At 54.8% G+C, this 13,228-nt stretch overlaps 1 protein-coding gene and 1 long non-coding RNA gene across 2 annotated transcripts in view; one reads left to right on the top strand and one right to left on the bottom strand.

Moving 5' to 3' along the window:
- Positions 1–939: 939 nt before the first annotated feature.
- On the bottom strand, positions 940–11,350 carry HPD (4-hydroxyphenylpyruvate dioxygenase). Its single transcript, XM_004753190.3, has 14 exons — positions 11,253–11,350; positions 11,123–11,149; positions 10,420–10,482; positions 9,957–10,061; positions 9,346–9,388; positions 9,070–9,152; positions 8,059–8,148; positions 6,418–6,521; positions 5,691–5,768; positions 4,991–5,153; positions 4,812–4,883; positions 3,320–3,442; positions 1,385–1,501; positions 940–1,287 (listed from the first exon to the last, which is right to left on the bottom strand). Exons 1-14 carry the CDS (start codon positions 11,253–11,255, stop codon positions 1,177–1,179), a joined length of 1,182 nt encoding a protein of 393 aa, XP_004753247.1. The 5' UTR covers positions 11,256–11,350; the 3' UTR covers positions 940–1,176.
- Positions 1,172–13,228, top strand: part of LOC106005843 — a 42,535-nt gene continuing 30,478 nt past the window's right edge. The window contains exons 1-2 of the long non-coding RNA XR_001179525.2: positions 1,172–1,309; positions 4,960–5,149. This is a non-coding gene — a long non-coding RNA (uncharacterized LOC106005843). The remainder of the gene's footprint in view (positions 1,310–4,959; positions 5,150–13,228) is intronic.

Genomic DNA, 13,228 nt, shown 5'->3' with positions numbered 1-13,228 from the left:
CCAGATTTGGCCCATGAGCCACCAGTTTGCAACCTCCTGAGATAAAGAATTTCTCTGCTTTGCATAAGCCATGGGACAATGGAGGGAGAATATTTTTAACCAGGGTTGCCATTGTTCCTCTGACTTCTCACTGCTGTTCTTTTTATTTCTGAAGTTCATGATCCTAGAAGCCCTTATTTCTACAATCTGGGGTGGGGGGGGAACCCCCTATTTTACCAACTTAGAATTTTTCCTTATGCTCAGATGATCCGCCTGCCCAAGCAGAAGATACCCCATTTGCCCCCAATTCCTTTTCTGGTTTTTAAAACCCGAAGGCAGAAGCTGAGGGGCTCAGAGCTCCCCACCCACACCTGCTCTACTTCTCAGACCAGGAACTGTGTCGTTAGGTTCCTGGGCAGGGATGTGCCCCGAAATCCCCTGGCTGACACCTTCCTCTCTCTGGTGCCCAGAAGTTGTGGCGCAGGGCAGCAAACCTGGGGAGAGCTCGTCTTTAAATATCATCAAGTCATCAGACGGGATGCTGTCAAGCACGGTTTCACCTCAAGGCCTGCTACCCTTCCCGAGTATGCTCCTTCCCCAGGTTTTTCCGTGGCTGCGTCCCAAATGTCGTCTCTCCAGAGGGGCTCTCTCTCAACCGAAATTTGCACTCCTCCCAGTTTTACCATTACACAATCTCATCATCGCCGCTTTATCATCATAACCCTCTGTGAAATAATAGTCTTCCCCTCTAGCGTGTCAGCCCTCTGCACCCCTTGTTTCCAGAATTCTCCCTGACCCGCGCGGTGCCACTTGGCAAAACGCAGTCCACTCCCTCCCGGCTTCGGCCTCGGCAGGGCTCCGAAGCCGGAAAGCTACGCCTCCCGCAATGCTGCGGCCCTGAGCTCCCCCTGCAGGCCAAAGGGCGTCACTGCTCCAGCCCGGCTCAAACACCAAGACCGCTCACTGGACCCGGGTTGGCTTTATTCCGGAGGGCGGGAGCAGGGAGAGGCCCACCCTAGGGGGCGTGGTCAACACCTGGGGCGTACTGGGTTGGTGGGCGGGATCTAAAGGGAGGGGCCAGTAAGGCCGGCTTGCAGTTCAGGGTCTGTGCGGCGGGCGTGTTCCAGGACTGAGGGCGTGGCCCACCGTACGTCGCGGGTGGGCGGGGCCTCGGCGGGTCGGCGGGGCCCGTGGGGCCTACATGCCCCGTAGGGAGCTGTTGGTCTCCAGGTTGGTGAGGTTTCCCCGTAGGTCCTGCTCCTCCTCGAAAGCCTTGAACAGTGCGTTGAAGTTGCCGGCTCCAAAACCCTGGAGCGGGAGAGAGAAGAAGGTGAGCTGCGGGCCTAGAGAAAGCCAACCGTACTACCCTTCCTGGCGTCTGGGGCTTGTCGGGGCTAGCTGGTACCTGGTGATTGTGGCGCTGGATGACTTCCAGGAAGAGCGTGGGCCGATCCTGCATGGGCTTGGTGAAGATCTGCAGGAGGTAGCCTTTCTCGTCGTAGTCTACCAGGATTTTCAGCTCCTAGGTAGGAGGCAGGAGGCTGAGTTAGAGGGGCGGCTGGCCCACACCCCAACCGGGCAAGGTGGAGTCTTTTTAGAAAGTCCAAGAAAAGTCCTGCACCCGAGAGCCAAGAAAAGACCCCATCCTCCCGCAATTCCAGACACCTCCAAATAGATCCCTAAATTTTCCTGTTACCATCTGCCTGCCACAGACCATGTGTAAGCCCCCATGGCTGTCCTGGATCACCCCAGTGGCCTCTGCACAGGTCCCCCTGCCTCCGTCTTGCCTCCTTACAATTCAGCCTCTCCGTAGACACCCCAAGGGATCTTTTTAAAAAAATCAGATCATGTCGTTCCCCTGTTTAAAATCCTCCAGTGGAAATCAAAACCCTCCTATGTTACTGGCGGAATGTAAAATGGTTGCAACCCCCTGCAGAAAGCTGGCGAGTCCTCAAAAGGTTAAACATAGGGTTACCTATAACCTGGCAGGTCCACTCCTAGGTATACTCCCGAGAGAATTAAAAACACAGGTCCACACAAAAACTTGTATATGAATGATTACAGCAGCGTTACTCAAAATAATAGCCAAAAAAATGGAAACAACCCAATGTCCATCAACTGATGAGTAGGTAAGAAAAATGGGATAGACCCACACAATGGACAATGGTAATTCAGCCACAAAGAGGAAGGAAGCATGGACACCTGCTACAACGGACACTTGAGCCTTGCAAACATGCTCAGTGAGAGAAGCCCGACACAAAAGATCCCGTAGTGCATGAGTCCATTTATATGACACATTCAGAATAGGCAAATCTTTAGAGACAGAAGACAGATGAATGTTTGCCTAGGGCTGCGGGGAGCCAGGCAGGGGGTGGGGAGGGCATGGAGGGACTGGGAGGTGATGAGGGGTGTGAAGTTTCTTTTTGGGGTGATGGAAATGTTCTAAAATTGATTTTGATGATAGCTGCACAACATAGTGAGTAGCTAAAAACCACTGAATTGTGCTCTTTATTTTTTTAACTTTTTAAAAGGATTCTATTATTTGAGAGGGAGAGTGAGAATGAGAAGGCGTGGGGGGAGGGGCAGAGGGAGCGGGCGAAGCAGACTCCCTGCTGAGCAGGGGGCCCCACTGAGCAGCTGAGCTGGGAGCCTGGCATGGGGCTTGATCCCAACCTGGGACCCGAGGATCATGACCAGAACCAAAGGCAGACGTTCAACTGACTGAGCCACCCGGTGCCCCAAATTTAAAAGAGTGCCTTATATGTGACCAAAACAAAACAAAACAAAACAAAATCTCCCAGTGGTGTCTGGGCACAGAAGAACAAAATCCCAACTTCTAAAGAGCCTGTAAGAGGAATCAGCCCCTGCCTACCTCAGTGACCGAGGCCAGTCCCCAGACACTTCCTTTCATCCCTTCTTGCCTTCGTTCTGCTCCTCGGACACTTGCAACTTGCTCCTGACTCACCTGTGCTTGCTTTTCCCTCCACCAGCACTGTCCCTCCCCCAGCCCTTCACACAGTCATCTCCCCCTTATTGTTTAGAGTTCACTGAAAAGTCACCTCCTCAGAGAGGCCCTCCCAGATCACCTCTTGTAAAGTAACCCTAGCTCACTCTCTGTCGTAACCTGTTTTAATTTTCTGTGCAGAACCATCTCTCTCTTCGATGGTGTTTGTGTTGTTATTTATTTGCCTGTCCTCTGTCTCCCCACCAGCCTTCAAGTCCCATGATCACGGGGACCTGGTCTGGATTTCCTTCTGTGTCCCAGTGCCTAATGCAGGGTAGAGGCTTAGACAGTATTTGTGAGGAGAGGTGGAATTCAAGGGTCCTACACTAGCCTCACCTCTAGGACATCAATGTTCTCCTTCACTTGGATCTTGGCGGTCTTGAGCTTCTCCCTCAGTTGTTTGTAGTATGATGATGGAACACCCAAGAACTCCATGCCTCTTGCTTTCAAGTGGCGAATCTGTCTCAAGGAAGCGTCAGGGTCAGTCCCCTCTCTCCATGCATGACACCCTCAGCCAGGAGCAGGCAGAGCCCCTATCCTAGTTCCCCTTGCCGGCCAAGATGCATCCCCGTGACCTCATGCCTTTCCACACTGGAGCCCTGTGGGCCCGGGGAGAAGAACAGTAATCACTAACGTTTATGGAATTCTCCTTATGTGCCTGTCTCGAGCACTTTCCGTGTATTCCCTCATTATGTCCATGCCGTCATTTTTTGAGGCACCTGGACAAATTATTATCCCCATTTCATAGCTGGCAAAACTGAGGCAGCGAGAGATTAAATATCTGCTCTCAACATAATAGAGGGGTTTTATTTAAAAACACAAGTCAAAGCACGTCCCTCCTCTGCTTACCCCACGGGGTCTTGTCTCAGAGTCACATTCAAAGCCCTCAGCTGTCCACACTCCCACCTGCTGACCTCATCTGCCCCCTCATTGTTGCTCGTTCTGTTCCAGCCACATTTTGATCTCCTTCAGCCTTCCTCTGCCTGGCCTGTCGCTTCTGCTTCGAGCACTTTTCCCAGATGTCCGCATGCTGCCCTCCTTCCAACTCTGTGTCCCCGGATGTCTCCTCAGCGTGGCCTTTCCTGACCGTCCTCTGTAAATGTGCAGTGTCCTTCACCCTCCCTCTCCCATCGTCCTGCTTGGTTTCCCCCAGAGCACTCACACCATCTAACACATATACTTTCCCTGTTGGGTTTTCTGCCATCATTAGAGCAGAGACTGTCGTCTTGTCGGCTCATGCATCCCAAGTACCTAAAAGGGTGCTCAGCACATAGTAGGTGCCCCATACCCAGCCTGGGTGAGTGAATGGAGTTGCCAAGGTCATGTAGTGACTTCTCCGTTAGGCCAGGATAGAATGGGACAGTCAGGCTCGTGTCCACTCTGATATACGGCTGCCTTAGGAATAGGCTGATTCCACAGACTCAGCACATTTAACGTGGCTCAGAGGACCTCATCAATCTTGTAGCCTAATATCCTCATTTTCAAGGTGAGTCAACTGAAGCCCAGAGAGGGGGCTGAATCCCCCAGGGACACACAGCAAGTCACTTGCAGAACTAAGACTAGAATCCAGGTTTCCTCTTACTCTGGCACCTGCTACTTGTAAAGCCAGCAGTGTTTCTGACAGCAGAGAAAGGGAACTCTCTGGGGTGAGAGAGAATGTGCCTGCCCTTGAGTCGCAGGAACTAGTAAGAGAGCCCGGTCGGCCATATGGGCTGGCAAAGGGGGCCCAGGATTGCCACTACCCGCCCCCCACTCTCCCCTCCATTTTGCAGAGATTGGCTCTGGAGCTAGATGAAAGGTGAATTAGGACCAGGAATGAGCTTCTCACTGCTGTGATGATGTCTTGGGTCTTGAGAGCGATGTGCTGGACCCCAGCGCCCCCATTGTAGTCCACATATTCCTGTGGGCGGGAAACCAGGCAAATACGGTCATTGGCTCCTGTCACCCAAGCTCTTCCCTGCTTTCTTCTTCCGCAGCCAGGGCCCCAGGGTCTAGGAAAGGCCCCACCTGGATCTGGGACTTCTTCTTCCCCGGGGCCGGCTCATTAATGGGCATCTTGATGGACTCCTCGTAATTGGCCACCACGATGGAGCGCAGAGAGCTGTATTCTGTGTGCACCTGCGTGTCATCCACGGACCAGAACCGGTGAAACTGCAGATTCTTCAGGTACCTGCGGGGTGGCCGTAAGGACACGTGGGCTCTGCGTGCCCAGCAGGGACTGGGTCCTTGCCCCGACTTCCGCCTTCCAGAATTTGTCTCCTGAGCAGGCTCCAAAAAGGAGCCACTGCTCACCTCACATACATGGTACACCAGGACCTTGATTCTGACCATTTTCCTTCAGGGGGAACATGAAGTGTCCCATGACAAGACCTGTGTGGTCTGGCACGGGTCCGACCAAGAGAAGTGCTTCGAGAAGGGAACCTGTTTCTGTTTTGCATGAGGCTGCTGTTGGGGTAGTGACAGACTTCCTCCAGATCTCCCTGGACTGTGATGCCCTGTGTGCCAAGCTTCCCCACGAGTCCTCCGAGGGAGGACTTGTGGCTCCTTTTGAGCCTTCAAGCCTCTGGTCCTCTGGGAACAGATGGCTTAGGGACATCAGGCAAAGCTCCCTCTCCCTTGCGCTCCATTTCCCACTCACGTGTCCTGAGCAGAGAACTGGGGAGTGGGCCTGTCTCCTTTGCAGTGAGGGGTTGGGCCAGGGACTCACCACTCAGAGGCAGACACCATCTCCTGGTCAGGCTGGTTTCCCACAATGTGGTCGATAATCTCGAGACTGCAGGTAGGCCTGGGGGGAGGGATGGGGGTGGGGAGGAAGCCGTTAGGAGGTGAGGACAGGGTTAGTTCCTACACCTCCCCTTCCCCACAGTGACAGCTCACTGTGACATAGCGCCTACTGGGGCACCTTGCAGGTGTCGTGACTGGTGTGCTATTACTGGCCCCATTGTACAGATGGGGAACTGAGGCAGAGAGGAATAAAGTAACTACAGAGGTTAAATAGCTAGGAAATGACCGAGCCCTAGGGTGCCTGGTGGCTCAGTTGGTTAAGCGGCTGCCTTCAGCTCAGGCCGTGATCTCAGGGTCCTGGGGTCACCTGCGCATCGGGCTCCCTGCTCCTCAGGGAGTCTGCTTCTCCCTCTCCCCCTGCCCCCTGCTTGTGCGCACGCTCTCTTTCAAATAAATAAATAAAATCTTTTTAAAAAAATGGCAGAGTGGGGTTTTGAGCCCAAGCAATTGGTTCCAGAGCCTAGGTGCTTAGCCTCTGTGCTGCCTCTTTAGGCTACCCTTGGGAACCCTCAGGCGTTCCCCAGCAGCCTCTCAGGGCAGCTCAGAGATGCTCAGTCTGCATGGAGGGTAAGGCATGGCTTTCCGCCCCTCCCCTCACCCCCTGCCTCAGGACTTTCTGCTCCCACCACCCCAGCCCGAGGGGCACTCACAGCTTGGAAAGTAGGGGGTCCACGGATATTGGGGCCTCGAATCCAGGCAAGAACCGGCCAGTATAGTTCATCTTTTCCACCAGGGTGTGCGTGGTGTCCCCATACTATGGGTGGAAAACAGCCCGGCTTGGCCCGAGACCCCATCCCTGCCAAGACTGGGCCCCATCTCGTGGTGCCCACACCACTCCAAGCGGGGTCTGACCCTAACTCTCTGTGTGATCTTGGGTAAGTCACTTCTCCTCTCTGAAATGAATTGCAATCTGTCATTTGTTTGGGACTTCTCTTTGGCAGTCCGCCTGCCCCATGGGACCAGAGTCCGTGTGCGGGCAGGGTCACTGTTTTCCTCCTCACGGAGTCCTCAGCACCTAGAACTGCCCAGCTCGCTGGAGGTGCTCCATACAAAGGTACTGACTAAGTGAGAGTGATGAGGGCATTGGCTCAGATGACATCACAGGGTTCTGGGGCACCTGGCTGGCTCCGCTGGTAGAGTGTGAGACTCTGGATCTCAGGGTTGTGAGTTCAAGCCCCACACTGGGTGTAGAGATTACTTAAAAAAATAAAATCTTAAGGGGCACCTGGGTGGCTCAGTTGGTGAAGCATCTGGCTCCTGATTTCAGTTCAGGTCATGACCTCAGGGTCGTGGGATCGAGCCCCATGTTAGGCTCCATCCTCCTCAAGAGTTTGCTTAAGATCCTCTCTCTGGGGGCGCCTGGGTGGCTCAGTGGGTTAAAGCCTCTGCCTTCCGCTCAGATCATGATCCCAGGGTCCTGGGATCGAGCCCCACATCGGGCTCTCTACTCTGCAGGGAGCCTGCTTCCCCCTCTCTCTCTCTCTGCCTGCCTCTCTGCCTACTTGTGGTCTCTGTCTGTCAAATAAATAAATAAAATCTTAAAAAAAAAAAAAAAAGATCCTCTCTCTGCCTCTCCCTCTGCCCCTCCCCCCTCAATAAATAAATAAAATCTTTAAGATCTTTTTTTTTTTAAAGGGTTTTTTTGATCATCTTGACAATCTTTAAGTTGTATTTAGCCTTGAGGAGGTGGGACCTATGATCATCTCTGTGTGGCAGTAACACAGACATGGGAATCTTTGCTGGGTGTGTGAGATCCCAGGCACTGTTGTTCTAAGTTCTGGACGTGAATTATCTCATCTGAGCCTTGCAGTGACCCTGGATGGGGTTATCGGTGAAGAATCGGGTTAAGTGGCCTGCCCGGGCCACACAGGTGGTCCAGCCACTGTCCTCACTCATTTCAGTGGAGTCCCAGAGAGGAGGAGTGCTTTGCCCAAAGTCCTACCGCTAGAGCTGGGTAGGGCTTTCCCAGACCCCACTTTCCCCCTCTTCAAAGCCCTTGTCCTCAGTTTACATCCTTGGTGTATCGTTACCACCCGCCTCCCGACGCCCTCCCCAACCCCCCACCCCCATCCACAGAGGACGAAGGGAAGCACCAAGGGGGGACTGGTGGCTCCCATCAGCCTCTGCAAACTGGCCAAGGCTTACGGGTAGTCAGACTTGAGGGAGAATGTCTGCTTCAAAGCACCAGGGTGGGTTGGCATGAGGGGGCGGGGGCGGGGAGGGGTGTGGGGAATCCTGGCATCTCAGGGGAGCTGACAGCACGAGGGGTAGGGGCACCGAAGCGAACTCACCGTCTGCAACACAGCCAGTTTCACCTTCCCAAACTTATCTTGCTCTATCCAGGGCTCCCGCACAATTTTGGCACCTTGTTCCCGGGCTTTCTGCAGAGAAGATGGAGCAGGGAGGCAGGAAGCGCTGGACCCTCCCAGACCCCTGGCTAGCTGCTCCCCACCTCGGCCTGCCACAGGCTCCTCCAGCGTTCCCAGCCCCAGGCAGGAACCACAGCCAGCATCAGCTGTTGCCCTGTGCCTTGTGCCCATTTGGCAGATAGGAAAACTGAGGCCCAGGCCCAGAGTTGGGGCTATGAGAGACAAACCAGGTGGGGTGGGGCTGTGTCCCACCTCTGCTAACCCACTCTGGCCCTCCCCCCTCTCCAGGCCTCAGCTTCCCCATCTGTAAACCAGGCGGTGGGAGGCGGGAGAGGAAGAATCAGAGCTGGGCCTGACTGAGCACCTGCTGTGCGTCAGACCCCCTGCAGGGCCTTCCCAGCATGGCTTCCACATTTATGTGCATGGCTGTGCCTATCACATGCCAGGTGTTGGTGAAGGTATTTACCAAACTCCTTCTCCCTCCTAGCAACATTACAGGAAAGGTACTGTTCCTGCCTCCATTCTGGAGGTGATGAGATCTATAGGCACAGAGAAGTTAAGTCACTTGCGAAAAGTCTAACAGTAATACGATTCAGACCTGGCAGTCAGCCTCTGGCTTCTATGCTCTGAACCTCTGAGCTGCTTCTTGAATACGGCGTTTGGTTCAGAGTCCTGCTCAAGAAGTGGTAATTACGGGCTTGTGTCCTCCGTGTCCAACTCAGTGACGTAGGCACTGTGCTTGTCCCCATTTTACAGATGTGGAAACTGAGGCTCAGCGAGAGGGCCTGCAGCTAGCGAGGGCCAGGGTATCCCTGGAACTCGGGCGTGCATCACACCAGTGTCTGGGCTTGTCGTTCCAACATGACGGGCCCTCCAGCCCGGACCCACGGAGGCCCCTGTGGCAGGCAGAGGGCAGCCCAGGTGCGGGCTCACCTGCACGAGGTAGTCACAGTCTTCCACCTCAAACGCGATGTCCTTTACTCCGTCGCCGTGCTTTACCAGGTGGTCGCCCATCTCTGTGGCAGGTGGGGGAGGTCATGGCGCTGGAGTCATGGCTCCCTCACCTCGACGGTCCGCCTCTGGGCTCCATCTTCTTCTAGGCTGGGAACCCTTGCTGAACCAGACCCCCTTCCTAATCCCCGAGCACCCCGCCCCTCATGATAGCGAGTCTTCACTCCCCGGCATGCTGAACCCCCTGGGCCTCCTCACCTTTGTTCCAGGGGTTGAGGGCGGAGGAGAAGACGAACACGATCTAAGGCACAGCGGAGGGAGGAGGTGTAGCCGGTGGGTCAGGCACCCCTTTCCCCTCCTCCCCACCCCCCGTGTGAGACACACCCGTGGGGCATTTGGATCAGATCACCCCTCCCAGCCAGGAAGGACTCCTTGACCCTGGCTTTCAGCCCCTTCTCTGCCTCAGTTTCCCCTCTGAGATGAGCTGTTGCTTGGGCCCCCCATGGGAGAAAGCGCCAGGGCTCCCAGGGATCGGGGCACTAGTCCGACTTTCAGCTCTGATGTCTGAGGCCTCTGTCAACTTCTCCCAAACATCTGTGAGGCCAACATCGGGTCAGGCCGAGAAGGAGACGAAACTAAGATCCCTGTGGTCTGTTATACAAAGTTGCCAAAGGAGGGGCCGGTGGGAGCTCTCAGCTCCTGTTCCCTTAGCCTCGCCAGACATCCTGGGAGAGAACCAGGTGGGCCTGGGGAGAGGGCCTCCTGGTCTACTTCACCCAGAGGCACCAGAGCCCTTAGGAGGCTCAGAGACCGGCGGGGGCAGAGAGGCTGGCCTGCTGGGTGAGTAGGGTCCTGCGGTGGGGACTCACCTTGCCTTGCTTGATGACATGGCTGACTACCTCCCGGGAACCCGTCTCCAGGCCCTTGTAGGCTAGTGGTTCAAAGCCCATCTTGTTGCAGTAGAATGACGCAGCCTGAATCACAGAGTTGCAAAAGGGTTCCTGAGGGCCAGGCTGGGGGACCCCCCCCCCTCGCAAAACCTCCAGTCCCCATCAGCCTGCTGGCCCTGTTGCCCCAGGGGCAGAATACATCCTGGGATGAAAGGCGACTCCCTGGCCCTTTCCAGTATCAGATAAGTTTCTTGGTGGGGTCCAAGGCCCTGATTGTGTAATTAGGATCTAAAGAGTCTCTGTGTATCTGGGATGGTCCCAACATTGGCCCTGACCCTCCCCACACAGGGACCAATCACAGGCCCAGCTGGGGACCCACCCTTGTCCAGCAGGTCCTCTGGCCCGTCCTCTGCCTGCTCTAATACCTGGCCCCAGCTTTTACCTGCTTGGCATTGCCAACCCAGAAGGTCACCGAGTGGAAATGGAGGAATCGGCCTCTCTCAGGCTGCAGGAGGGGGAAAGGGGGAGAGGCTCAGTCTCTGGAAGTGGGTCTAGAAAAGTGTGGATGGACAGGTGTCCCCTAACCACTTTCCTTGTCCCAGCCTTAATTCCAAAACTGAGAAGCCAAACACCCTGCGGCCTTGCCAAGCCCCTAAAAAGGGTTCTCATGGAGAAACCGAGCTCCTGGGTGTTGGAGATCGGAAAGCCCCCTCCGGGAGGCCTGCCCAGATTTCACAGAGGGGGAGCTGCTGTGTGCTACAGCAACATGGATTTAAGTTAGACCTTTGAAAGAACTTCTAGGGCCACCTGGCTTGCTCAGTCAGTAGAGCATGCGACTCTTGATCTTGGGGTTGTGAGTTTTGAGTCCCACATTGTGGGTAGAGATTACACATTAAAAAAAAAAAAAAAAAAAAACAATCTAGAAAGAACTCCCAGACAGGATTGAGAGATTAGCACGAATTTAAGAAGAGGTAATTTTTTCTTCGGAGAGCCGGGTTGGGTCCAGCTCAGTCTTGGGGGGATGGGAAGGCGAGAGATTAGGGCGAGCATCTTGGGGTATCACGTACCCACTGAGGTTCCTTTTCTGCTCTTTACTGACATCCCAGTTTCCCAGGGCCCAGACCCCACCCTTCCCTACTGCTTACCTTCTTCCCTTTGTCGCTGTAAGTTGTCTAAGGAGAAAGAAAAGGACAGTGAGACTTGGAAGCTCAGACATAAGGCGCTTCTGGAAGATCATCACGGGGGAGGCTGCTGTGCCCCAGGGCAGGCCCTTACCATGGTTGATCTAGGTGATGCTTCCTGCTCCGAGATTGGGACAAGAGGCCAGTGGAGCGCTGGACAGAGTATTTAAGACCGAGGAGATCCCGCCCCTGGCTTCCTGGCCTTCCTAGGGATGGGCTGGATCTGCACCAACCCTGGAAACTCCCAGGCTTGGGAGCCTCTGATCTGGCTGCGGCCTCAGTGGACAGGGTGATGTCGTCAGGCCCAGAGAAGGGGAGTGACTCCTCAGGGCCACTGGCCAGTGGGACAGAGCCAAGGCAGAGAGCCAAGGACGCACTCCAGGACCTCGGGTGGGGACTATGACCTCTGCCCTGCAGAATCCAAAGTTCAGAAGTCAAGGCCAGACGGAGTGCATTGGTGGCTGTTTAGGGAGAATTTGAGGAGGAATTAGGGATTGGTATTGAAGCCCTGTTTGCATAGCGAGCATGTGGTTTATAATTAGGTAAAAGGGTTGTACTCCATAGTGATTAGAGGCATGGGTATGGGGGTTTGAATCCTGGACCTGCTACGTACTGTGTGACTGGGGAAAGCCACAGAAGCCCTCTGAGCCTCAGTCTCCCCATGTGTAAAATGGAAGCAATAATAGCATGGTTGGGTTTAAGTGAGATAAAGTGTTAGTCTTTGGAGTAGAGCCCAGCACACAGACACTTCTCTGTTAATTTTGGTTATGCTTACTTACATCTCTTTAGGGCTTTGGGCAATAGAGAACAGGGGTCCTTGGGGTTGCCACAGCCTGAGTAATGGGAAAGAGGTTATGGCCCTGCCCCCTGCCCCCTGCCCCAGGTTGTCAGTATCTGCAGGGTGGTGGGAGGGAGAGCAGAGGGCTCTGGGGGGGATTTCGGAGCTCTCCCAGCAAAGCCACACCCGAGTCCTTAGGTCTCACATTCCTAAAAGATAGAATGCTCACTGACTGCTGGCCAGCCCTGGCATTCACCTGAGGGTTCCAGGACAGCCCCCTGCCGCGTGCTCTGCCCCAATCCCCAGAAACTCTGTTGCTGAGCCATCTTGCCCTCTGTCCAGGGAACTGACTTTCAACTATCGTCATTGCCTGGAAACTTTTTCCAGTCTCTGAGGCTTTCAGTCTTGGCCCATGACTGTGTTATGACCCCCTGCGCTCTTGCATCACTTGGGTTCCCAAAATGTCCTGCACCAGCCCTTGTTTTTCTTTTTCTTTTTTTTTAAATACAGAAAAACAGATCAGCATGTCTAGTGATGACTTCAAGGATCAGTGGGTCCAACATTGCCATATTTCAAAGGAGAGAAAGTGACAAGCGGCAAGAAAGTGCCCGAGGCCACTCTCCTCCTTCCTTCTTTCTTCCCTCCCGTGCCTTTCCCTTCCCACCGGGGAACAGAGAGGGGTTTGTGCCAGGGAAGACCCCCCCCCCCCCACCTCCCGCCTTCCTTGGCAAACCCCACCAGGCCCCCTGAGCGGCTCTCAAGTTGCCGTCTCCCCCAGGAAACCGTGGGCACTCCCCAGCAGCAGGTCTGAGGTTCAGCAGGTCTGAGGCTGAGCTCTGCTACTGGTCAGCTTCCCACCAGACAGATGGGGAAACTGAGGCCCCGGAGAGGCGAACGTAGGTCTGCAAGATTGCAGATCTGGGAAGAAGAGAGACCCAAACCCTGGCCTGTTCGCTTCTGAAATTGGATCTTTTTCCACCAATCCAGACAGTTTCCCCCAGCTTCTCTCCTCTGTTTTCTGGGCAGGTCTGGAGGCTGGCCAGCTAGTCCCACCTCCTTCTTCTGCCCTTCCTGGGGGTGTCTTGTCAGGCTTCCCTAGTGTCCTCCTCAGACCCCCGGGTCTAGGTTTCCAACTAAGAAAATGGCATGGAGGTAGCCCAGAACAGAGCTCACAGGCCAGAAGATTCCGTGAGAGGAGAAGGGCTCGATGCAGCCCCCTCAGCCTCCCGCTGTGTCCCTTTGTTCACAGTGGCCAAGTCGAGCCCCCGCTTCTGCAGCCTGGCCTGGCTGGT

This window comes from Mustela putorius, unplaced genomic scaffold (genome assembly GCF_011764305.1).
Source record: "Mustela putorius furo isolate JIRA1106 unplaced genomic scaffold, ASM1176430v1.1 tig00537248_pilon_pilon_pilon, whole genome shotgun sequence".
In the NCBI taxonomy this organism is placed as follows: domain Eukaryota; kingdom Metazoa; phylum Chordata; class Mammalia; order Carnivora; family Mustelidae; genus Mustela; species Mustela putorius.
Note: the sequence above shows the minus strand (reverse complement) of the source record. Positions and strands in the feature narration are given on the sequence as shown.

What these genes read in the sequence shown, in the direction of transcription:
- HPD (XM_004753190.3), bottom strand. An exon ending in GACCCCCTACTTTCCAAGCT is followed by an intron (nt 5,769 to 6,417) that starts GTGAGTGCCCCT and finishes CCCTCCCCCCAG; the next exon opens with GCCTACCTGCAGTCTCGAGA. An exon ending in TCCAGCGCCACAATCACCAG is followed by an intron (nt 1,288 to 1,384) that starts GTACCAGCTAGC and finishes CTCCCGCTCCAG; the next exon opens with GGTTTTGGAGCCGGCAACTT.